Here is a 24,990-nt window from a genome sequence, read left to right on the forward strand (position 1 = left end):
CAACTATTTTTTTTTTATTTGTTTCAGGAAGTTGTCATCTTAACAGAATAGCAGAATAACAAGAGTTGGAAGCAGTGGTGAGATTCAATTTTTTTTTGACTACCAGTTCTGTGGGCGTAGCTTGGTGGGCGTGGCAGGAGATGGATACTGCAAAATCCTCATTCCCACCCCACTCCAGGGGAAGGATACTGCAAAATCCCCATTCCCTCCCCACTCCTGGAGGAAGGATATTGCAAAAATCTCCATTCCCATCCCACTCTGGGGCCAGCCAGAGGTGGTATTTGCTGGTTCTCCGAACTGCTCAGAATTTCTGCTACCGGTTCTGCAGAACCTGTCAGAACCTGCTGGATTTCACCCCTGCCTTGGAGGTCTTCTAGTGCAGGAGTCTCTGACCTTGGTCTCTTTAAGACTTGTGGACTTCAACTCCCAGAGTTCCTCAGCCAGTTTTGCTGGCTGAAGGACTCTGGGAGTTGAAGTTCACATGTCTTAAAGGGACCAAGGTTGGAGACCCCTGTTCTAGTGCAGAGGTCTTCAAACTTGGCAGCTTTAAGACGTGTGGACTTCAACTCCCAAAATTCTCCAGCCAATTCTCGGAGTTGAAGTCCACAGGTCTTAAAGCTGCCAAGTTTGAAGACCTCTGTTCTAGTGCATGGGTCTCCAACTTTGGCCCCTTTAAACCTGGCGGATTTCTGGGAGTTGAAGTCTGCCAGGCTTAAAGTAGCTAAGGTTGGAGACCCCTGTTCTAGTGTAAGCCCCCTGCTCAAGCTGTCGACCTTATACCTTTTCAGACAAGTGGTTGTCCAAACTCTTCTTAAAATCCTCCAGTGTTGGGCTTTGTGCATTTTTAAGTCCAACCATATGAACAACTTCTTCAAGACTTGCCAGCTGCGCCCCTTTCTAGACCGGGATGCCTTATGCACGGTCACTCACGCCCTCGTGACGTCTCGTCTGGATTACTGCAATGCTCTCTACATGGGGCTCCCCTTGAGGGGCATCCGGAGGCTTCAATTAGTCCAGAACGCGGCTGCTGGTGATAGAGGAGCCCTCGTGGCTCCCGTGACACCTATCCTGCGCAGACTGCACTGGCTACCTGTGGCCTTCCGGTGCGCTTCAAGGTTTTGTAACAATCTTTAAAGCGCCCATGGCATAGGGCCGGGCTATTTACGGGACCGCCTACTGCTACCGAATACCTCTCACCGACCGTGCGCTCTCACAGAGAGGGACTCTCAGGGTGCCGTCAGCTAGGCAGTGCTGCCTGGCGACACCCAGGAAGGGCCTTCTGTGGGGCTCCCACCCTCTGGAACGAACTCCCTCCAGGATTTCGTCAACTTCCGGACCTCCGAACCTTCCGTCGCGAGCTTAAAACACACTTATTCATCTGCGCGGGACTGGATTAGATTTTAAATTTACTGGTTTTAAATGGGTTTTATTATTTATATTGTTTTTAACAATTCGGCTATGGAATAAGTTTTTTACTTGTTATTTTAGTTCGTATTTATATGTATTTTTATGTGCCTGTGAACCGCCCTGAGTCCCTAGGGAGATAGGGCGGTATATAAATGTGAAAAATAAATAAATAAATAAATAAATAAATAAAAAAACCAACCTAGGCTTTAGCTCACATGAGCGTCGTCCTTGCGCAAGAGGCGCTGTTTCCATTCGCAAAAGTCCCTTTCTTCTCAATCAATCTCTGTCTTGCAGCTAATTCGAAAAACTTTTTTTTTTTATCCAATATCATCCGGAAGACCTCAGGTATAGCTACAGCTTCTGCACTAAAACTTGAACGTCAGTTGGGTTTTGCTCGCTTAGATCTCAATTCGGATCAACTTCAACGCAAGGTCAAACCTCAACACAAGATCGGTAACCAACAAGGGCTGTAGTATGTTTGCAAAAAAAGAAAAGAAAAGAAAAGACTAGCGATCACTTGCAATCTCTTAACACAGGGGTCTGCAAACTTGGCTCTTTTAAGACTTGTGGACTTCAACTCCCAGAGTTCCTCAGCCAGCTAAGCTGTCTGAGGAACTCTGGGAGTTGAAGTCCACGAGTCTTAAAAGAGCCAAGTTTGCAGACCCCTGTCTTAACACTTTGTAGCCTTTGAATTTCACTCCTTGTCACTTTATTTTTTTTAAATATCCGATAAGGATGCACAGGTTGGATTTGAAAGGCCCGTTTATAATTTTGTAGAATTGCTCAGCCTTGGTGAAACCTTGCGCTTTTGTGCCTCTATTTTATTCACTTTAATAGTTGCTTCCGATCTAACTCTCGTATTTCCTTAGTCCAACTCCACGCTTTAAAAGTCTGACCCAGAGCATGTCGGGATGCGTAGTTCGTACCCTACCTTTGGAGGCGGCGCACGGCACGCAATCCTTCCTGGGAATTGTAGTTCTGGAACTTGCTCTGTCATGGCCGGGGGAAAAAAAGGGAGGTGCTTGTTTACCCTACATCCTTTGCGCGCAGGGACCGCCTTTTTGTCCTGTTGCTAAGCGACCGTAAAGGCGGTAAGTTTATCCTGTGGTGAGCGGGAAATACTTCGAGGGGGGCGTCGAGGGTGAAAGTTGTGGGGCGAGAAGGGCTGGTGAGTCGCCCCCGACGGCGGGGTTACTGCACCGAATCTGGAGTGGCTCGTAAACCCTTCCCTGGGCAGGAAGGACCACACTTCCTATCCTCCCCATCCACTTGGGAATGATGGCTTGGGAAGTCCCAGAGTTGAGGAAAGCTGTGGGAATTCGGCCATTTTTGTGGGGGGGGAAAAGAAAGGGAAGCAGGCATATTTATTTTTTATCTGGCCTTTAAACCACTGGAGGCCAAGAGTATGTCTTAATACTCCTTCCTCCTCCTATTCCCCCCCCCCCCCACAACAACTTTGTGAGAGGAGTTGGGTTGAAAAAGTAATTGTGCCGAAATGGACAAGTTAACAAAAGAAATTAAAGAGGAAGAAGGGACAGATTATTATATAATCTGGAATAAATGGTATGAATGGCTTGTCTAGAAATAAAGGAAAAAATAAAGGGGAGAAATTAGAATGTACATAATGTATTAGAAATGTATAATATGTAAATAATATATAAGAATCTTGAAAAGTAAAAAAAAAAAAGAGTAATTGTCATGCCTTAAGTCCCACCAGGCCCAAGGTTGACTCAGCCTTCCATCCTTTATAAGGTAGGTAAAATGAGGACCCAGATTGTTGGGGGGGCAATAAGTTGACTTTGTATATAAATATACAAATAGGATGAGACTATTTCCTTATACAATGTAAGCCGCCCTGAGTCTTCGGAGAAGGGCGGGATATAAATGTAAAAAAAAAAGGAAAAAAAAGTGGGACTTGAACTCAACACTCTGGGTTCCTAGCCTGGTGCCTTAATCACTAGACCATGGTTGTCTAACCTTTTTGCTCGCCTGGGCTGCATGTAGTGAAGAGGCATTGTCTTGGGCTGCATTTAACATATATAATAACGTATATAAATAACAAACTTCTTTTATTTTTTAATAAAGTTTCCTGCTTGAGCAGGGGTTGGACTAGAAGACCTCCAAGGTCACTTCCAACTGTTATTGTGGAGCTGCATTACTAGCTGTCCAGGGCCACAGGCTGCCCATGGACTTGCAGGTTGGACATGACGCTTGTAAGTATCGTGAATTACACATAAAAAGGTGGGATAAAAGCATCATCATTATAATCCTGCCTCCTTAAGTTGCATTTGGTTAGGTTTATCCAGAGAATGGCCACCTAACTTTGGCCACCTAATGAGAAGGAAGGACTCACTGGAGAAGAGTCTAATGCTGGGAAAGATTGAGGGCAAAAGAAGAAAGGGATGACAGAGAAGGAGATGGCTGGATGGAATCACTGAAGCAGTTCGCATGGTAGAGGACAGGAAGGCCTGAAGGAACATTGTCTGTGGGGTCATGATGGGTTTGGACACGACTTTGCGACCAACAACAACAATTCAGAGAATAAACCCCATTAAAGGGAATTGAGCCTTGCTTCAGGACTTGGTTGGACAGGAAATATGCATGAGCTATGATTCAGAATCTGCCTCTGATCCTGTTGCTTCAGAATGGTCAGCCTTGGGAACAGTAAGCCAGGATTCAATTGAGGCTGATCAGCCACAGGCATCTCCTATTCAGTTGGAGGAGTCAGTGGAAGGAGGAACAGGTCCCAGGTCTAGATGCCTACAGAAGTGAATAGAGTTCTTTCAATGAGACTTCTCACTAGAGAAAGGTGAAGCATGAGTCATTGCTGCCAGCTGTCAGCAGATAGGTTTAGGTAGTTGCTTTGCTTGCAGTCTTTATTGGAAATAACTTTTAGGCTTTCCAACTGATGATTCTTGTTCCTGCTTTATTCTTCACCTTTAGTATACATAACTCTACCCTTCACTTCAAATGCTATCTACATCTTTTAAATGTTCACTGGTATGATGCTAGATTGGACCACTTACCTCTTCTTTGCCTCTCTTAATTCCTTTCCTTCATACTTTTGAATGATATATTGGTTTTTGTATCTCAGCCAACGTTTGGAAGCTAAGCAGGGTTGGAGCTGGCTAGTACTTGGATGGGAAACATCCAACAAATACTAGGGCTATAAATGGAGAGATAGGGAAAGCATACTGGAGACAGCAATAGCTTCCATCTTGTTGCCACAAAGTCTATATCAATGTGCCTATGAAGTCCAGCTTTCTTGTGCTTCTTGTAAAAGTTTCATCTGTATTTTGATTTGTTTTAATATGACGAAAACATTCATCTGTAATCTTTGTAGATAAAGTTGCTATAAAAATAAGCCAAACACTGGAGTCTGTGGGGGTTTTAGTCAATCTTGTCTCAAATTGGGACTTGCTAACCCAACTAACACCTGTCTAGGAATATTGCAAAAATCTTAAATAAGCCAGTTGCTGGCCTGAAGAATTTAAAGATTAGAAGAATTTAAAATGATGGCATGTTTAGTGTTCTTGTAACTTGTTCTGAATTTTAAAACTGGTCAACAGTAGACTAATGGTGGTATGTTGAATTTATTGTAAAACTTATTGGCCACCCATCTTACCCCGAGGTAACTCTGGACATTATTTTTAACAATGTCTATATAAAATGCTCTTTGTATTTTAAGTTTTGAATTCGTCACAGCAGGAACTCTGAACTATATAGATTAAATTTGCAACAAGCTGATTTCTTTCAGCTTGCTAACTTTTTTGGGGGGGAGCATTTGTTTTGGTAGATTTAAATCAGGGCTGCCAAATTCCCAGTGCACAGGTCGGATGGGTCATGTGCTGGCCAGGGCCACGCCCAATTTAGCAAAGAGGGAAAAATATCCTGATACATCATGTGACACCACCGTGACGACGTGAGTTTGACACCCCTGGTTTAGATCATGTTCAACTCTGAGCATAATATATTTGAGCAGCTTGTTGTGACTTTCCCAGTTATCCAGAAATCATAAATAACATAGAGATGCAGTGATTAAAATTTTTTCACTGTATGATTTTTTTAAAAAATCTAACCCTGATAATAACATCCCAGGCCAAGTTATATGGCAAAAGAATCTAGGTCTGTTCCTTTCCCTAATGGTTGCTAGCTTTTTTGTATGTAAGAAGTACAGGTAGTTCTCAACTTACCACCACAACTGAACCCAAAATTTATGTTGTTAAATGAGCTTTGCCCCATGTTTTGACTTCTTTTTTTGCCACAGTTGTTAATGAATGCAGTGAATCACTGCAGTTGATACATTAGTAACCCAGTCGCTAAAGTGAATTGGGCTTTCGCATTGACTTTGTTTGTCAGAAAGTTGCAAAAGGGGATCGATCACATGACCCCGGGAGACAGTAATGGTCATAAATACGAACCCGTTGCCAAGCGTCTGAATTTTGATGACATGACTGTGGGGATGCTGCAAAGGTCGTAACTGAAAAATTGTCGTATAAGTCACATTTTTCAGTGCTGTCAGTCGAGGACTACCTATATTTATACACACAAGCAATGCAGGTTTCAGTTGCTTGGAGTTTGCTTGGACTAGAGATGGTCTCTGAACTGGGCATCCAGTAGAAGGTATTCTGATGTTACATGCATAATACAAATTATATAAAGTTTGCATCATTCCCATCGTGGCTCAAATGTCAGGCAGTGTGTGCATGTGATGTCTTGCCCTTTGCCTCCCCTTGCAGATGCTCTGAAATCACGTACTAATTACAATGTTGTTTATATTCGAATGGGCTTGTATTGGATAAGTGTCTTCAAGCTTATCTTTTTGCAACAGTAGTTCATTTTTGTGTTCAAAATAGCTGTCACTTGGACATTTAGCAATAATTCTGAATCTTTCTGGACATTTGGCCTTTTAAAAGGTCAGGTAGATGAAGTGGAAACTCAGAGGCTGCATTTCTCTTCTTAGGTACAAATTGCTAATTGAAGCCATCTTGGAAGTACTGTAGTCGTATTTTACTGGTAAATTGGAGTTGTTTCTTTTCAAGCTATTTAATTTACAAATATATGACCCAAGAAGCGTACTTTTGAGACCTTACTTGCTAGGCTGGGCTAAGCCCCACCTTTCCCCTCTTGTCACTTCTTCTCATCATTTCTGGGAATACACAAATACCTCTTTTCTCTCATCAATACAGCTGCTTTAAATGAGCCTAGTGGATTTAGATTTTATGTGCTGTCCAATATAACTGCTTTTGTATCTGCTGCATCATTAATGCTAATTTACTAGGATGAACACTTTGGATGAATACTATAGGATGAATACTATAGTAAACAACTCTTGGGTTTATTGAAATGGAAATCCAGCTTGCATGTCTCTGAAGCATCCAAATAACCATTTGGCTTTCAAGTGGAAGAAAGTAGCATTATCTCCTTGATTCATTAAGCTTGTCTATAAAATTGAAAAATTCAAGCAGATTCAGTGCTACTCATACATTTAATTGTCAAGGAAATTTTAAAATTCTGATTGCACTAATTGTTTTTTTTTTTTTTTGGAAAATGACTTTTTATACTTCTATGTTTATAAACATAATGGTTCCTCTTTCCCCAATTTGTTTAACATAAGTTCATGTTGAGGTGATTATAAATTGTGCTTATACATAAGGGCTAAAACACTTAAATACTCATAATGCAGCTCACAATACAGCTATGGAGGTATTTCAGGAATAAAATGCTTGGGTTATCGTCCCTAAATCTGCAACCCATTAATGTAACCACTTAGAAATGAACACAAAAGGTAATTGTCTGGTTAAGAGGAACAATGATCCTTACAGAGAACTTTAAAAAGCAAGTTAGATATTACCTAGATCTTCCATAAAGTGACAGTAGGGGAGTTAATCTGGAAGATTTCCCATATTTTATGATCACTATGGTGAAATATGATTCATTTAAGGAAAAGATTGGTCTAGATTAGATTTCACACAATGGAGTATTGAATTTGGCTATTGGTTTGAATAGTGTGCGATGTACTGCTGTGTTTATAAGCATTTAGCTAGAACGATCACACCAGAGGAGAAATCAGACCAAAGAAATTTTTTTTTCCTGTTCTATAAATGCTGATAATTGGAATTTCTGGCACCAAAAAGGAGAAACCAAAAAACGAAACAGATGACCATGTCAAGAGAAGGGTTGTTCTAGCCTGAGCAGGTGCCATGGAATAAACCACAAGCTATTACTTTAAGTCCCATCTGGATTGAAGAGCTTTTCTTCTTTGTGCCACCATATTAAAATGCAAAGCCAGTCTGCTTTGAGTGCCAAGGCACAGAGGAATTCTTAAAACCTGCCAACCTAAAGACACCGCTTTGAAACCCAATGTAAAAACACTGAAGCAGTCCAAATTCTTTAGCAACGCATGACAAGGTCCATGTTTTCCTACAATTCTGTCGGTTGGGTGAAAATAATAGGCAGCTCTCAAGAAATACAAGATGAGTGATTAGCTTTGGAAAGGAACCGAGGCTGCCGTCCTTAGTTCATCAAGCCTGAGACTGCAGTGCCAGTATTGCCCGTGCAAATGATGGATTTTCCATTTCCATCTTCTAGAATTGGAGGGGGCAGGTCACTGGCCTGTTTTTCAAAGAATGTGTCATACTTATTGGCTCTGCTTTTTCCACACTGAAAAACCTATGGGAATTCCCGCACTCATGCTGTGTTTAATATTGTACTTGCTTTTATTCTCCAGCTTTGATGTGCAGTAGCACTGTGCAGATGCCCTTGTGCCTGGTTCATTCATCAGTATTTGATCCAGACACTGCTGGTGGCAAGAATTGGCATTAAACGGGAGCAGTGGGAGGAACGATGCAAGAAAATGTGTGTGTTTTGTAGAGTGATCTCGGAGGAGTTTGTAGCTTGGGAATTGTGTAATTTCTGCTGTCTGCATGGATGTTAATCTTGCTGAATTCACATGTCTGGCACATTTTTTAAAAATTGTACCCAGAACATATTGAAAATCCAACTGATTTCTCCACAGCATTTTAGGGGAAGACATTCTGGACCTTAGAAGGATTTGTGTTCTGCTGTCCTCTAAGTTGCGAGAAAACGGGCAATGTCTTTATCTAACGAAGAATAAGGAGAAACTTCCTAACAGTGAGGACAATTAACCATTGGAACAGCTTGCCTTTAGAAGTTTGCTTCATCACTGGAGGTTTTCAAGAAGAGGCTGAAATGGTATAGGGTCACTTGCTTGAGCAGGCGGTTGCACTAGAAGACCTCCAAGGTCCCTACCAGCTCTATTCTTAATTAAATAGCTTAAAGCTTGCTTCTCTTCTGCTAGAGATGTAGAGAGAAAGAAGAGAACAAAGGCATTTGCTGGGCAGCCCTTTTACCTTTTCCTCTAAGATACTGTGAAGCAGGATATGGCCTCAGAAGCACAAATCAGTCCAAAGGATCCAAGAATTGCTGCAGTATGAGAGCCATATTGCTCCAGCCATGACTTGGCTTCCTAAACAGAGGGCATCTCTACCCACCCCTAGGATCACAGGCTGCTGTAGATAGAACCGGTGTGTCAGATGCAAGAAACAACCTCCCTAATCAGTAAACGTCAACTGCTGTGACAAGCCATCTTGGAACAATTGGTGCATAAGGGTTTGGTAGAAAAGAGCTGGATCCTGCTGGTAGCTTCATTAGGAAGGGAATTTCTCTCTTCCATGCTGAGATTGTAGAAGCTAAGCTTTCCTGTCGGTATGCAATATGTATGGGTAATAGGGAACTACAGTTAGCTACTGGCATGCCACCGCCACCGAATTCTTGCAATACGATTTCATTTCTGCAGTCAGCAGAAATGAGCCTATTTCCTGCCCTGACTCTGGAACATTCTCATCCCATATGATTCTTCAGCCGTATTAGGGATCCTGACTAGCAAAGCAGTGGCTTGCATTACTCTGTCAAAAGCTGATGTCTTTCAGTCTCTAGGACCAGCATCGGAGCTGGGTTAAAAAAAACACCACATTGGGATGCTACACTATGAACTACACCACCTTTGATCACTTGGGCTCATACAGTTTTTCTCCAGAGCAAAGGATTCTGTGCTGTTCGTTGCATCATGCTGTTCACTGTGCCGGGCTATAGTAGGATCAGTGAATGAGGTGCATTCACAGGAGATGGGGGGGGGGAAAGGACAAAAACTTGTTGCCTTAGCAACCGCATATGAGGGGGGTGCCATAGCACCATGGAAATTTCCTTCCCAACTGCCCAAGAGATAGCTGCTAAGAATTCCTTGCTTGGAAGCCCAGGAAAGTTAGAAAGCGGAAAGACTGTTGAGCAGCAAGACAGCTGATGGGAACAAGCTGGGATTCCAATGGCTTTGGAATTGCATTGGATTTTGAGCTAACCAGGAAATTCCTTTGAATGTGGATCAGTCTCTGGACACCGGTGGTTGACCTGCATGCTGAATACTCGCATGCAGCTCCAGAGCACTCTGGAGTGGGCATCAAAAAAGTCTAAGTCATGACAACTCTGAAGGGGGTATTTAACATTTTGCAAGGCTGGGGGAGCTGTTTTACCCCCTAACGATGCTATCTGTTCAATTATATCCGATTCTCAGTGGCTGTATGGACCAGGCTTTTTTTGTTTATTTTCTGTTCATTTGTTCCACTTACAGTTAATAAATTACAATAAATTGTAATTTATTAACTGCTTTCACCAAGGTATGGCACAAATGAGAATGGCACACAGTAATTACAATAAGTTCAAAAAAGTTTAGTCATGACCTAATAGTCAAGTCAGTAAGCAGCTATTAACCAATAAGACAAACAGACACAACTATGCATATTTGCATATTGGGATTCAGGATGGCATTGGGGAGATTCCTAGGAGGCGCCTCATGGGGCAAACCTATCAAATGTCCTTAATTTGAACAAGGTTGCTGCATCATTTGCTACTTAGCAAATTTGTAGCCTTGGGATATTTGCTGGCATAATTTAAAGGCTGGCTTTGAAAGGATTATTAATTTGCTATACACGGAGTGTTTCTATTTACTTAAGTCTCCCATCCCCACCGTACCCCATTTCTAATGATCAAAGGACTTGTGTCTTGGCACTTTCTTTTACTGATTTCACATATTTTAAATTTGTATTTTAAACAGAGTTTGATGAATAAGTGGTCACGGCCAGGTTCACGTATAATGCTAAGCCATAAATTAATCAAGTCATATTGAGGCTTCCTTTGTTATATGAATTCATCATCTGTGCTTTACAATTTATTTAGGTTAGCTTTTAACCTGTTCGTATGTATTCTTCAAATTATGAGGTTGGACCTGAAGAGCATTTTTTAAAAAATAATGTTCATTGTTGAGCAGAAACTCTATAGTGGATGGTCCTTAGCCGAACAAAAGAGTCTGCATCTTTGCATTAAGCATCTTCTTCATCATCATTACCAAAACCTAACTAAAGAGAAATTGAAAATCCACAAAAGCCAAGACTAGGCAAAAGAATTAAATTGTCTGATGCCCTAAGTATTTATTATTTACTGGATCCTCTTCTGTTTGTTTGCTCATAGAACCCACTTTGGAAAACCTAACATCATTTTCATGAGAACAGTCAGCAGGCAAATATATTCCCAGCCAGGTTTAAACCAGCTCTCTACAAATATCCTCGTTGAAAACAATGGATTCTAGGTATAAGAGTGGGTACCTACTTTTTGTCTTGGAATACTGTGGCAAAGGTGAATAGAATAAATACCAGTATAATATGTTCAGTTAGCTGCATCTAAGAAATGAGTTGATACCTTAATATGACTTTCTCTGTAAATCCAACTGCTGTAAACAGATTGAAATAATAGAGCTCTGGGTATATCACAGGTGTTTCCCCGAAAATAAGACCCTGTCTTATATTTTTCTGAATCCTGAAATAAGCGCTTGGCCTTATTTTCAGGGAGGTCTTATTATTTTGGGGCGCATGGAGCAAGATGGGGCTCCTCTTGCCGTCTTACCTGATTTCCAGCTCTGTCTCCCTAACCCTAACCAGAGGAAATGGCGGGGATTGGCTGCAAATGCATTTAAATATTTTTGGGGAGGGCTTATTTTAGTGCATGCGCTCAAAAGCCCAATTGGGCTTATTATCCAGGAAGGGCTTATTTTCGGGCAAACAGAGTAATTTTAAGGTTCCTGCTGTTAAAAATTTGTATATTGAAAACAATAAGGAGAAGGCATTTCTAATACATATATACAAATACAAATATATATACTAATATATATTTGTATATTTTCAATATACAAATTTTTCTCTGTATGCCATGTTGCTAAATGAACTGAGGACAGGAACTACTTTGAATTATATCACTTGATTCTGGCAGCCTCATTTCCCATAGTGTGTAAAGTACAGCTATAGATGTGCTGGATATCCAGCAAATCCTGTCAAAACCCTATGAAAAGCAGGGCACAGATGTGCTTGGATCCACTCATTCAGCTTTCCCAGAGATTGTCACTGAGTGGCACACTATGATGTGATTGCTGCCATTGACACATTTATTTTTGGCAATATTGTCCAGTCTCCTTGGGAAAAGCTCCAGTGTCTTTCCTTTTAACTGAGAAAGAAACAAAAATTAGGGATTAAGAATGGAAATTCAACTGCTCTTAGAAACCTAACAGCAATATCTATTTAATGTCTATTTAATAACACATCCTGGAGAGAAAGGCTTAGAGGCATCCTTCTCCTGATATTCTGGTTTTCTAAATGTGTATGTTTTTAAAGCTGTGGATCCTGTAAATTTCATTTGTCTGGTGCACCCATAGTTCTACCATTTCAGTCTGCGCAATATGTAATTCAATCTCATCAAAAGGTCCATGTTATCATGTCCATGCTATTCTTTTTTCTCCTAGATTCCAAAAAGTTAGGTTCCCCCCCTCCCCCATGGCTCTACTTAATGGTAAATGTAGAAACTTGTCTAATTGACATTTCTTGTTTACTGACAGTCTAGCTGTATTCTCCACACTTGGGAGCCCCTTTTTGGAGGCATCCGGTTCGCGAAGCCATTATCATCCTTCCCAGACCCAGCCGTTGAAGCAGAAGAAGCAACAGACGGTGAGAAGAGGATAAAAGTCATGCCATGTGGTCTCTAAGGAAAAGCAAACAGCAATTGAAAGCAGACTGTTCTTTTAGATCTCCGGTGATCCATCCCTATGGAATTGGATGACAAGAATTGGGAATCTAGCTATTAGGAATAAAGACTTTTCTTTCTTTTTTCCTGATCTGAAGGCTGAAACAGAATAGCCACCTTCCTGCAGGAGTTAGTCATTCAAAGAGCTGATGGGTATAGCCCAGGGGTCTGCAAACTTGGCTCTTTTAAGACTTGTGGACTTCAATTCCCAGAGCAAAGCTGGCTGAGGAACTCTGGGAGTTGAAGTCCACAAGTCTTAAAAGAGCCAAGTTTGCAGACCCCTGGTATAGCCAAATCATTAGCCTTTTCCTAGAGAGAGCAGGTTGAAATCAACTCGGCCACGAAGATATTCTTGAGCCAGTCTTCTAGCCTTCTTTCCAGAAATGGAAAGATAAAGTAGATGTCTTAAAGCACAAGGCTATGGTTGACAATTCTAGAGATTTCATCTACAGGAATCTGTGATGTATAAAGTCTCATGGAATTGAAGCTGTGGTCTCTGAAGTTTGAGATCTCTGATTTCCATGCCAAGGGTGAATCATGTCTTATTTTTTTTTTTTTTAACTTCTTAGGTTCTGAGCCCGTCTCGTTTGCAACATAGGAATTGCTCTGTCCTTCCCGAGGAGGCAGAACCATTGAGTGCTTCATCCCCTCATTTACTGCCCGACTCCAGCTCCCATGAGGGAGGGCCCCCTAAATCGAATTCCACAAGCCCCTTCAATGAGTCATGGCCCTCAACTGAACGCAGTTCTTCCTCCCTGACTTCAGAAGGCAAAAAGGATCTTCCAGCACAGCAGTCATCGGAGGCTAAGACCCTGGATGCACAAAGGCTCCCAGATTCTGCCTCAGACAGTGAATCCATTATTGCCAAGTGAGTCCAGTTATAAGAGTCACCTTTGAAGTGGCAGGTTGAAGTTGAGGAACAGATGAATGGGCTTTGTAGATGAACATTGAATGACGGCCTTGGTTGCTTTTCTGTTGATCCTTTTTTCCTTAAGAGTCCTGATTTCAAGTCCACCTGAAGATGATGACTGCCTACTGGCCAAACTTCCTTTTTTCTTTCCTCTGGCAGGTATATTGAGCGGTTTCGCTACGGGAAGCCCACTGATCGTCAAAAGCGCTTGGCATCTAGTGGCGGTTCAACTGAGTTCTGGTGGCTTAGCCACTCATTTCTCCCAGACGGAGAAAACTCTAAGAAGGAAGCATCGCTATCTTCAGGTACTTAAATCCAAAAGAACAACAGAAATCTGGCATTGTACTGAGTCATTGTTTGTCTTAGCACAGGGCAGGGGTGAAATGCTCCCGGTTCGGACCAGATCGGCCGATCCGGTAGCAATGGTGGCGGGTGGTTTGGAGAACTGGTAGCAAAAATCCCTGCCCCCCCACTCAGCTGAGCCACGCAATCATCAGAGCCTTTTTTTTTACTTAAAAAAAAAAGAAAGAGAGAGAGAGAGAAAGGGAAGGAGGGAGGGAGGGAGGAAAAAGAAGAGGAAGGAAGGACTACAAACCTGGCACTAGACACAGCTTCAGACGATAATCCAGGGCTGGAAGGGACCTGGAGGTCATCTAGTCCAACCCTGCTCCAGCGGGACATTGTTAGTGAGTTTGTCTTTTGATTCCTGAGTCACATAGCCACGCCCACCCAGTCACATGACACCCCCCCACCAAGCCACACCCACAGAACCAGTAGGAAAGAAATTTAGATTTCACCACTGCCACAGGGATCTCTAATCTTGGCAAAGCTGGCTGAGGAATTCTGGGAGTTGAAGTCCAGAAGTCTTAAAGTTGCTAAGATTGGAGATCCCTGGTCTTACCATGTTTTATTTGGAGCAGTGGCTGAGTTCATAACACTTTGCTATGCCAAAATAAGCAACCACATTGTGACTTTTAACACGATGTGTAGATACAGTTCTTACGGACACAGCTTTTGTCAGACCAAGGCAAAGTCTGAGTTCTCTTGTGGAAATGAAAGTTGCATTAGGCACAGGGATGGTGGCAATAGATGGGAAGAACTTTTCATTTGGAAGTAAATATGGCTATAAGGCACACAGGATCATGTTATCCTTGGGCAACCTCTACTTTCCAGTTTCCAGTTGGGAGACAATTCTGTTGTTAGCAATTCTCAGCAAGTGTGGATAATGAACAGCCTTGTCAAGAGGACAACAAGTACGGCATTGTCTTCATCCGCTTTGTAACTATTGGGCATGTGGTATAAGTTTTTTAAAAAAATAAAAGTAATAGTGAAGGGTTCCTGAGAATGGCAGAGACTTGGATAATGTTCTTGGTTCCTGAATGTTTTGTGCATCCTAGCATTTCCTGCAAGTGGTCTGTTCACAGAGTTTTTGTAGACCTGCTAGAAAGGCGTGTAGGTGATAACTGTGGTTCAGAGGGAATTCTGCAGCTCCATAGAGATACATCTGATGCAACTATCAAGAATTTCCTAACCCATTGAAGCATCCAGTGGTTTGTTTGTTTTTTTCCTCTTCTTTGTATGTAAAATATTTTGAAAAGTTATTCCTTTAGAAAAAGGATTGCTTTATAGAAATCCTTCACTTTTAATGGAAACGTCTCTTTGCAGATAACAGCCAAAGTGAAGTGAGGTCGTCTCTTTTCAGTCCCATCCTGACTCAAACTGCCTTGGTGAGTAACAAGATATTCTCCTAGACAAGAGGCAGAAAGTAACACAACTCCGCTGGCTTCTTTCTTTTCTGTTTTTGCAGCTCATGGGTAGTCTTGAGCCCAGAGAGTTGAGAAAGCTATATTTGACAGTGGGGATCAATCCTTATCCACCATAAAGCTCAGCCTACATGAATGACCTTGAGCTGAGGTGGCTTGCCTCCTTCAGACTGTGAGAATAAAAGAGAATGTGCCTATCTTCGTGGCCCTGAGCTTTAAGGGAGGCCAGGATAGAACTGCAGTAGATACATAGGAAGGTCATCTGATGAAATGTGGCTGCATAGGCTTTGTCAAATACATACTCGGAGTAATTGCTCTGCTCTAGGTAGAGAAAAATGTGATATGTGTTACAGTGTTTCAGTGGATTCCTTGAGTTTGGCTCCCCCAGTCACTTCCTTGTCTTTTTATCAAGGACTTAAGAACTTTTAGCAATTCTGAATTTCCAGAGGAGGGAAATCTTGCTTTAAAAATGTTCACCTAAGATGAGCAGCAGACAACTTTTCATTGCTTCTGTCTCAGGAGTTTTCTGTTATTGAGGACCTTATCTCCCCCCCCCCGCCCTTCTGCCTTTATCTTCCGCCTACATGAAAGTTACTTTCCATGGTCACATTGCATAGTATTGACTTTGCCATCCTTTCCTCCCCCTCCCCGCAATAACTTACATATTTTGCATTGGTGTGCATTTCCAGAGGTGTCGAAAATTCCATGCTTCTCCATCTGGCAGAATCTTGGGATGCTTTCCCCCATAGAGTTCTTCCTCTTTACGCTTTCTTTCTATGCTCTTTGCAGGGAGAAATGCAAGCTGCTTCTGCATTTGACACTGAGACAGTGAGCCTGCAGGAAAGGGCAGCTAGGGTCATAAGCAGAAGGTACTGGCCTGACTTATATTTTGTCCATCACCCGATAGACCAATGCCATTTTCCACTTTTCTGTGCCTCTGTTTGGGGTCTCAGGAAACTGATATCCCCCCCTTTCCTTTCTAACAAGATGCCTTTCTCAATCTGTTTTCTGCTTATAGCATCTCACCATTGAGTAGTTTCAGGCCTGTAAGTTCTGGGGGGCTTGATTCTACTGCTACGTCCACCAACCCAAATAGTACCCCAGACTTGCCTCAACATGCTCTACGACACCCTGCAGCACACCAAATCAAAGGTAAGGCGAGATCTGTGATCTAGAATGATTTTTTCCCCCCAGAGGTATTTATAAGTTTGGTCTAAGTGAAAGCAATGGCTACTGAGAGTGAAAAGGGAATGGGGGAACCCATGTTCAGTCAGATAAGATAATTTATGTAAGTTTATTTATGAAAAGTAATCTGTTACGGAGGAAAAAAATGCAGGATGTAGATAAAAGAAGGGGGATTCAGGGCCTGGAAACCTTTAATCTGAGAAGGATTTGAATGTGGTCATTGAACTTGAAACAGCTGCTAGAAGAGGTATTGCATTTCTGGGCTGCATTAGAAAGAGCATGATATCGGAGATCTCAGAATAATTATTCCTTTCTACTTGGCATTGGTGGAACTACACCTGGAATTGTATCAGATTCTGGGTCCACCTTTCCAGGAGATGTTGCCAGGTTAGGCAAAGTTCACAAGGGGGAAGTGACTTAATGACATGTCTGGTAAAGATAGGCTGAAGGAACTTGGCATGTTCAATCCCAAGGGGAGGTATAATAGCCATATTCAGGTGCATAAAGAGAAGTTGGAGGGAAGATGATCGAGAATCACATTCCACATTTACAGAAACTAGGAGTAGAAATAAAGGGACACAGGTTTTAGTTACCACAATTTTGCTTAAATATAAGGGGAAATTCCTGATGGTAACATCTGTACAACAATGGGACAGTCCATCTATAGAGACTGTGTATTATAATCTCTGAAGGTCATTATGAAGAGGTGGACAACCATTTCTCTTGCTTGGTTTCCCTGAACTTTGTAGAAAATTAGACTAGATCTGTGATGACGAACCTATGGCACGTGTGCCACAGGTGGCACGCGGAGCCATATCGGGCACGCGAGCTCAGCTCCGCCAACTGATTTTCGGGCCTTCTGGGCCCACCGGAAGTAGGGTAACAGGCTGTTTCCTGCCTCGAGAGGGTTTGGGGGTGGGTGGGGCCTATAGGTGGGCCTATTTTTTGTTCTCCCTAGGCTCTAGAGCCTACCTAGGAGCCTGCGGAGGGTGAAAATGGCCTCTTCCCCCCGGAGACCCTCCGGAGGCCGGAAATGGCCAATTTGCCAACTTCCAAAGTTGGCAAATGGGCTGTTTCCAGCCTCTGGAGGGCAACTGGAGGGGTGGGGAAGGCCATTTTAGCTGTCCCCAGGCTCCTAGAGAGGCTCTGGAGCCTGGGGAGAGCAAAAACCAGGCCAACTGGGCCCCTGTGCCCTGTGCATGCACGGTTGGCGGGGCGCGTAGAATTATGGGTATAGGCATCATGCACATGCACGATCCTCCTGCGCTCCCCCCACTTTTGGCACGTGACGGCAATAAGGTTAGCCATCACTGGACTAGATGAACCTATTGGCCCCTTTTAACTCTACAATTATCTGAGACGTTCATGAACCACTCATATAACTCTTTTGCACTGATGACTTCCAATTCATAACAATGTCTTTTTTTGTTTTCCAGAAAGCTTAGGTCTTCCTTATCATACCACTCCAAGTTCTAATATAGCCCACTCTTTAAGACCAGAAGATGACATCCTATTCCAGTGGCGCCTGCAGCGGAAGATGGAGGAAGCAAGCAAAGCCGTTGCTGCAATGCCTCCTGAAGTTTGGAGGAATCTGTGCTTCCATCCAACCTGCGCCTCTGGAAAAGTAAGGATTTGAAATCAATTAGTGGTATACGTGTAGATTTGGAACTGAGATGATGGAATGAAGAGATGCTTTCTTTCCAGTGGCTGTTTCATTCCATTGAATTGAAGATTTTGAACTGACTGCTGTGCAAGCATTTGCAAAAGAAACATCTTCATAAAATACCTATTTCTACAAACCGCAGACATGCATCCACCTCCACGTATACTCTCCAGCCCAAGAACGTTTCATTTTCATGAATGTTTTAGCAAGCAGCCTAGATTATGTTTTATCTGAAGGTCAGCAGCAGAATTTAGCCCTGTGTTGCAGGTCAAGAAAATGGACAGGGCAAATCTAGAATGCCCCATGAAGGGAAAGAACATAGTGTTACAGCCCCTGATAACTTCTGGACTGCTCTCTTTCACCTTTGTGTAACTTCGTGGCAAAAGAGGCGTATAAGATATCTGTGATTTTGGTTCAAAATCAGATGTTTACAATGAATATTTCAAATAATGCATACATTGCTAAAATGACTTCTGTATGGAGACCTATATTAGTTAAAATGGCTTACAGCAATTACATCACAGTAGTATTTAACTTTCTTGTGTAGTAAAACTCAACATCAGTGTAACAAAGGAGACAAACAGCTGTGCTGATGAAGGAATTCTTCGTTTGTTCTCCCAATAGCCACTTTCTTCCTTTCGTTCTAGGAACTGAAGGCCAGAAATGCTCTTAAATATTTTTTTATTCCACCTTGCAGATGGAAAGAGAAGTTCTGAAGTCAACTGAGCCAACCCCTTGGAGGGACACCGACCAAAAAATATTGTCAACCTCCGAGCCTCACCTAGATATTAAATATACCCAGAGTCAGTGCCATCCTTGCTCCTGTGCAGGCATGCTGAGGAATGAAATCACTTCCGGGAAGCGTATTGAAATTGTTTCCCCCAGTAATGGGACAGTGGCAACTGGAGGCCCTGAATGCAGAGATGAGCCAATTGTGAAGGATCCAACCCCACAAAAAGACCATGTTCCCGATTACCTGGAAACATCTCCTTCAAAATCTGCAAAAGCCAATGAGTCTTTGAGCCAAACAACTTCACGTCATGTTCAGCAGGGTCCATCTGACCAGGGAATGCCCCTGGAACTCGGCAGAAGACCAGGGCTATGCAGAGACAAGCAGAGTCAAGCAAAACCAATTCCAGGCCCCAGACAGTCGACACGCAGCCCCGCAAAGAATTCAGTTCAACATGTACTATCAGAGGTACAAGCCCTAATTCATCCATGTGCCTGATTGTTATCACAGAACAGTTCAGTGGCATTAGCAATAGCGTTTAGATTGACATAACACCCGATAGTGCTTCGCAGCACTCTCTGTGTGGTTTACAATGTCAGCATATGGCCCGGAACCAGGGGTGAAATCCAGCCGGTTCTATCTGGCTTGGGCGAACCGGTAGCAGCAGCTGCGGGAGGCTTTGCCCACCGGTGCGACGTCATGACATCGCTTTTTGCGACATTTTAAGCCTCTGCGCATGCGCAGACGATGGCATGCGCGAGCATTGGCAAACCGGTAGGGAAGGTAAGTAAATGTCACCTCTGCCCCCCAACAATCTGGGTCCTCATTTTACCAACCTCGGAAGGATGGAAGGCTGAGTCAAACTTGAGCCGGTTAGGATCGAACTCCTGGCTGTAGGCAGAGTTCGCCCGCAATACTGCTTTCTAATCACTGCACCACCTCCTAAATAGAACTGCAGTGCTTCAGATTCAAAAAGTATTTTGGAATGTACGGGTCTTCATGAAGTGCTGCATATACGTTTTTAAAGTAGCCGTGTCTTCCTGGGATCATCAGGATGGCCAACTGAATAATACTGAATTGTAAAGATCCCATGTCATTGGGTTTTCTTTTGAGAACAATGATTTAAGATTATGTTCCAAGGAAAAGAAGTCATTGCCCGCCTTCTCCAGTCTTGGGGACCTTAAGTCCATTAGATTGGCCAGTGTGCAACAAAAGTGCGCTGGAATCATCTAGCTCAGGGGTCTCCAACCTTGGTCCCTTTAAGACTTGTGGATTTCAACTCCCAGAGTTCCTCAGCCAGCTTTGCTGGCTAAGGGACTCTGGGAGTTGAAGTCCACAAGTCTTAAAGAGACTAAGGTTGGAGACCCTGAGCTAGCTGGTCTCTTTGCCTGATCCCACAGAAACACTGTTGTTTAGCTTTGAAAGGAAGGCAACAGGATTCATAAGAGCATTAAACAGGGCAGTTTTAGCCTCTTTTGTGTCTACTTTCCTACCAAGGTCCTGGGAGCAGAAGGCAGTTTGAACGGGCTTTCTTTTTTCTATCATGCCCAGGTAGTTGCCGAAAGGCTTTTCTCCCCACCTGACTCTCCAGCTCTTCCTCGGGACAAACCAAAGAGAAGCTCAAGGGCTTTGGGTCCAGAGGAGGCTATTCCAAAGAATGCTGTCACCCCTTCCCATCCCCAACTCCTGAACATGGCTGCTCAGCTGCTGGAGCAGGCTGAAGGTATAGTAAAATCCACGGGGACAGGACAGCTGGCTTGAATATCATGGGGATCTTCATCGCAGCAGCCATTTTGAGAATGGGGATTACCCTGCATTTTGCTGTGTGGTTTCTAAGTGCAAAGTTATTCTTCTCACTTGGGGAGTTTTTCCATGAAGCTGGGATGTGGGTCAAGATTCTGATCCTCTTGTTGGCTGTCCCTGGGCATGAGGGTAGAGTGCGATCCCTCTGCAGTGCTTCTCTTGGGCAAGGGGCGAATTTAATTTGAACTCCACAACTTAAGTTAATCATACTTGGAAAGAAATAAGGATCTAGCTGGAAATGAGATGACGAACACATGAAAGAGGCACGATACAAACAAACTGTGTCATGTTGTATAGCTTGTAGCAGGTATGTTTTATTTTACTGGCTTGCTCTGCAATCTGACTGCATTCCTAGTTGGCATAGCTCTGATCCAAGCAGGAAGCTGCTGAAAGCTCCAACCGTAGTGGCTGGATGCTGCTCCATGGTTATTTTAATAGGAACCCTTTCAGCAATGTGTCATTCCCTTGCTATCCAGCGCAGATGGGAAGAGAGCCAAAGGCACCGGTCAAGTTCAATTAAGCCACAGAAAGGTTTGTGAGATCTGGACAGTGGAAGGGGGAATGGGGGTGGGGCGGGGAGAAGGAAGTCAAAACAAAGGCTGCAGCAGTTGAAGAGTTGTGTATTTGTGAGGGAGTGAAAAAAAGAGATCCTAAGAAATTGGGCTTAAAGGATACAATGGCGTCATAGGAACAGAAATATGGCTTGGCTTTTAATAGGGACAGTTAGTGGTGGAATTTAACGGAAGTGGCTTAAAATAAAGGTAAAAGGTAAAGGTTCCCCTCGCACATATGTGCTAGTCGTTCCTGACTCTAGGGGGTGATGTTCATCTCCATTTCAAAGCTGAAGAGCCAGCGCTGTCCGAAGACGTCTCCATGGTCATGTGGCCGGCATGACTCAATGCCAAAGGCACATGGAATGCTATTATCTTCCCACCAAAGGTGGTCTCTATTTTTCTACTTGCATTTTTTTTTACAAACTTTTGAACTGCTAGGTTGGCAGAAGCTGGGACAAGTAACGGGAGCTCACCCTGTCACGCGACTCTAGGGATTCGAACCGCTGAGCTGCCGACCTTTCGATCGACAAGCTCAGCGTCTTAGCCATGCGTCCCCCTTAAAATAAAATAAAAATAAAATTTTAAAAATCTTTTAAAATAAAAGAGATGGTTAAATAACAGAGATGCTGTTTTTCTTTTGTGTAGACTCAGATGGCTTGGAATTTGAAGACGACCCTCTGTTGCAAGTGTTGAGAGGTCAGAGGGAATCATTGCGCAACGAACTTCGGTAAGTAGCCATCCTTCCCCGAATGCTTGGAGACCCTCTCATTGGGATGGTGACTTCTTCAGAGGTGCTTCTAGCAACTGTTTAGTCATTAAACTGAATCTGCCTCTCCTTAGTTTCATCAGACCTGCTAATATTGTAACACACAGTGATCATTATCCATTCCCCTCCAGTGCTTTTCTGGGTATAGACAGGAAGGTATGTATTTAGCCCTGAAAAAACTGCAAGAAGCATCTTACAGGACTGAGTGTAGAATTCATCTTGATCATCTGACTGTAGGTTTGTGGTTTTTTTTTTCTTGGTAGTGCTGTTTAAGATTCAAATGCCTAGGCCTCCTGTATAAAATGGAAAGGATGCACTGAGTGCCAGAGTACAGTATTTAAAAATTCAGCGTTTTAAATGCCAGCTTTTTTTTTAAACGTTCAGTAAAGTTGCTTGCTTGTTCTGGAAAAGGAGAAGAAATCTCGCAAAGCATGTAAATTTTTCTAACGTACATGCATCTCTTGCTTAAACTTTGTTGGGTTTTTCTCTAGAACCCAGGGTGGGAATGCTCATTGCTTTCTTGTCAGTGTGGTTGCATTGCTTCCCTGCTTCTCAACCGTGGTTCCCTTCCAAGATCTATCGGATTCTGCTGGCCATTGTTTTCCACTGTTAACTCTGGTTTCATGTTTTATGTTGTTCTGGTGCCCTCTGGCCCCGAAAGTGGCATGCATTTATGTTTCATTTTCTTGCAGAGCTGTGGATTTCCAGATCACTCAGCTGGAAAGTAACTCCTTTGATCAGGGCGTCTCTCACCGATGACCACCTCCTATGCTCTCTTTGTTGAACCCTGGGTGGTTTAAGGTCCCTCCCTCAAGGCATTGCTCAGGTCCAGCATTATCAGGCACTTCAGGATGAATTCAGTCAAAGGGTTTTGAAGGTGTTTTTTATTTATTTATTTAATTAACTCTAGTGATTTTCGATGTCTGTCTGCCCTTAGCAGGCCAACATTTTCCTAGAAGATATCTTGGGATTGCAGAATAGCCAAGCGATGATGTGTAGGGATGTCTCCACTTTATATTCGGTGTGCTGTTTCCATGGTTTCGGTGTATATTTCACATTGCGTTTAAAATAAATGTGTATTTTTGGATCAAAACAAATTGTGATAATTTGCAGGATACTCTAGCCAGATACATTGTGTCTAATGAAAAGCGGATCAATGGAGTCCAAACTTATTTGTCTCGGAGAAATGGGAATGAATATTTCCTTGTGCAAAGAACAAAGGGAATCTTTTTGGGGAAGTGGGAAAAGAATATTTGTTTTGGAACAGAAAAGAAGGCTAAAATCTCACCCTCCAACCCAAATTAAGTTTAGCTTGTTCCTTTTTTTTATTCCACCTTTTCAGTGGGTAGTCCATCAAACATCAAAATATTTTATATCCATAAAACCCATTATGACATCTTTTCGCAAAATAATTAGATCTGCTGGGAAACCAATACGAGATCAAAAACAATACCAGAATTCAAGTTGGAGAAGACAGGAAAATAAACAGATGAACAGAATCTACAAAGGAAAATAAATACAGGCCAGCTTCAGTCTGAGAAGGATGTCTCACAGAGTTATGGATCTTTTAGTTACGGGGTCATGATTCTTGCCTGCCTAACTTATTTATATATAAAGAAATGTTTAATTGTCTTGAGCATTGGGTGGGAAACAAAGTTCCAAAGTGCAGGTTCAAGCACACAAGCCAGATTTCTAGATTCTTTTGCAACTACTGATTTACTGAACATACCTTACCCAACGGCATGTAAGTTAACTTCTCCCCAGTACAGGTAGTCCTCGACTTACAAACAGTTCACTTACATTACCTTTCGAAGTGATAACATCAAAAAAGTATCTTATTAACATTTTTCACACTTATGACCAACATCATCCATTTGATTTTGTATTCAAGTGAGGATTTGGAAGTTAGATCTCTCCATCTCAATGCTCCTGGACTATGTTGCATTCCTGAAAAAGGATCCCTTCACTATCAAGCAGATTTGGAAAAGGAAGAAATGGGCTGAAAGATGAGTTTCAGCTGTGCCGTTTCACCGCTCTGTGTGTGTGTGTATGTGTGTGTGTGTGTGTTTATTCCCAGAACTCAGGACATTTCTGCGAAGCCCATTACTACTACAGGAGGTCACATTCCCAGAACTCAGGATGTTTCCACACAGACCATTAACCAGGTTGTTACAACACAGAAGACTAGGACCACACCTACACAGGATGCTACGAAACAACCGACCAATCTGCAAACACCCACTCCATCTACCAATCAAGAGATGCAACCACACAGCCAACCAACCCGCTCACAGCAACACTCCCCACCTCCCCACCAGTATTTATAGAGAGACGGCAGCTCCAACCACACTTTGCTCGCACAAGCACGAAGCCGAAAGCACCAGCCTGAAGATGATGCGTGAGACCTAGGCTACTTGCATCATCTCCCCTTCTGTTTAATCATGTCTGATTTTCGAAGACTGTCTGGATAAGACCCTGCAAATTTCTCGGGAAGGTTTTTCAGAAGTGGTTGGCCATTGTTTCCTTCCTAGGGCTGATAGAAAGTGCCTGGCTCAAGGTCACCCAGCTGGCTTCATGCCCAATCACCCACCATGTGCCAAATTCCAATTTATAGAAACTACCGCTACAGGATGATTTATAGACCAGGACCTTCGGGAAGTTAACATTCTTGCTACTCTTGTTGAGAGCAAATGACAACATTGTCCTTTTGCAAACCAAGCACTTTGTCACTGGATACAGAAAATCTGGAAAATAGCTTTGATAGGAAAAATTGATTGACCGTAGGAGCATTAAAAGAACCCAGAGAGGCTAAGATGGTTCCAGAGCATTACCCACAGCAAGAGAAAATCGCTCATGTGTATCCCACAGATGAAATTCTGGGAGAGCGTTTTTGATGATCCAGAGAATATAAATAGCAGGATAAGACAGACCTTCTGAGACAGCAAGAAATTCTGTTTGGTTCTTTGGGATGGAGGTTGGGGCCATTTCCGAGCAAAACTTGGATGTTGATAATTTCCTGTGTGTAATGCTATGGTATGAATCAAGCCTAATTTTGTTGGAATAAACA

The 24,990-nt window shown here is 42.8% G+C and overlaps 1 protein-coding gene across 8 annotated transcripts; it reads left to right on the plus strand.

Annotated features, from left to right (window-relative positions):
- Window positions 1-53: 53 nt before the first annotated feature.
- PROSER3 (proline and serine rich 3) lies at window positions 54-23,002 on the plus strand. 8 transcript variants are annotated; one of them, XR_009156566.1, is made up of 13 exons: window positions 54-77; window positions 10,951-11,068; window positions 12,365-12,473; window positions 13,119-13,417; window positions 13,619-13,764; window positions 15,125-15,186; window positions 16,012-16,091; window positions 16,241-16,374; window positions 17,844-18,031; window positions 18,768-19,268; window positions 20,356-20,523; window positions 21,803-21,884; window positions 22,616-22,670. XR_009156566.1 is itself a non-coding variant. In XM_058195376.1 (13 exons), exons 2-13 carry the CDS (start codon window positions 11,058-11,060, stop codon window positions 22,680-22,682), a joined length of 1,851 nt encoding a protein of 616 aa, XP_058051359.1. In that variant the 5' UTR covers window positions 54-77; window positions 10,951-11,057; the 3' UTR covers window positions 22,683-23,002. The 8 variants fall into 8 exon arrangements, 7 of the variants coding, with proteins under 7 accessions (XP_058051359.1, XP_058051366.1, XP_058051361.1 ...); XM_058195376.1 differs by having other exon boundaries at window positions 20,352-20,523; window positions 22,616-23,002; XM_058195378.1 differs by lacking the exon at window positions 54-77 and adding an exon at window positions 1,399-1,860 and having other exon boundaries at window positions 20,352-20,523; window positions 22,616-23,002.
- The last annotated feature ends 1,988 nt before the right edge of the window (window positions 23,003-24,990 follow it).

The sequence above is a fragment of the Ahaetulla prasina genome, chromosome 10 (genome assembly GCF_028640845.1).
Source record: "Ahaetulla prasina isolate Xishuangbanna chromosome 10, ASM2864084v1, whole genome shotgun sequence".
NCBI lineage: Eukaryota > Metazoa > Chordata > Lepidosauria > Squamata > Colubridae > Ahaetulla > Ahaetulla prasina.

Bases quoted from the DNA above. Each gene is read 5' to 3' on its own strand.
- PROSER3 (XM_058195376.1), top strand. The intron at 13,765-15,124 runs GTACTTAAATCC...GTCTCTTTGCAG, and splicing joins GGAAGCATCGCTATCTTCAG to ATAACAGCCAAAGTGAAGTG. The intron at 16,092-16,240 runs GTACTGGCCTGA...TTCTGCTTATAG, and splicing joins GCTAGGGTCATAAGCAGAAG to CATCTCACCATTGAGTAGTT.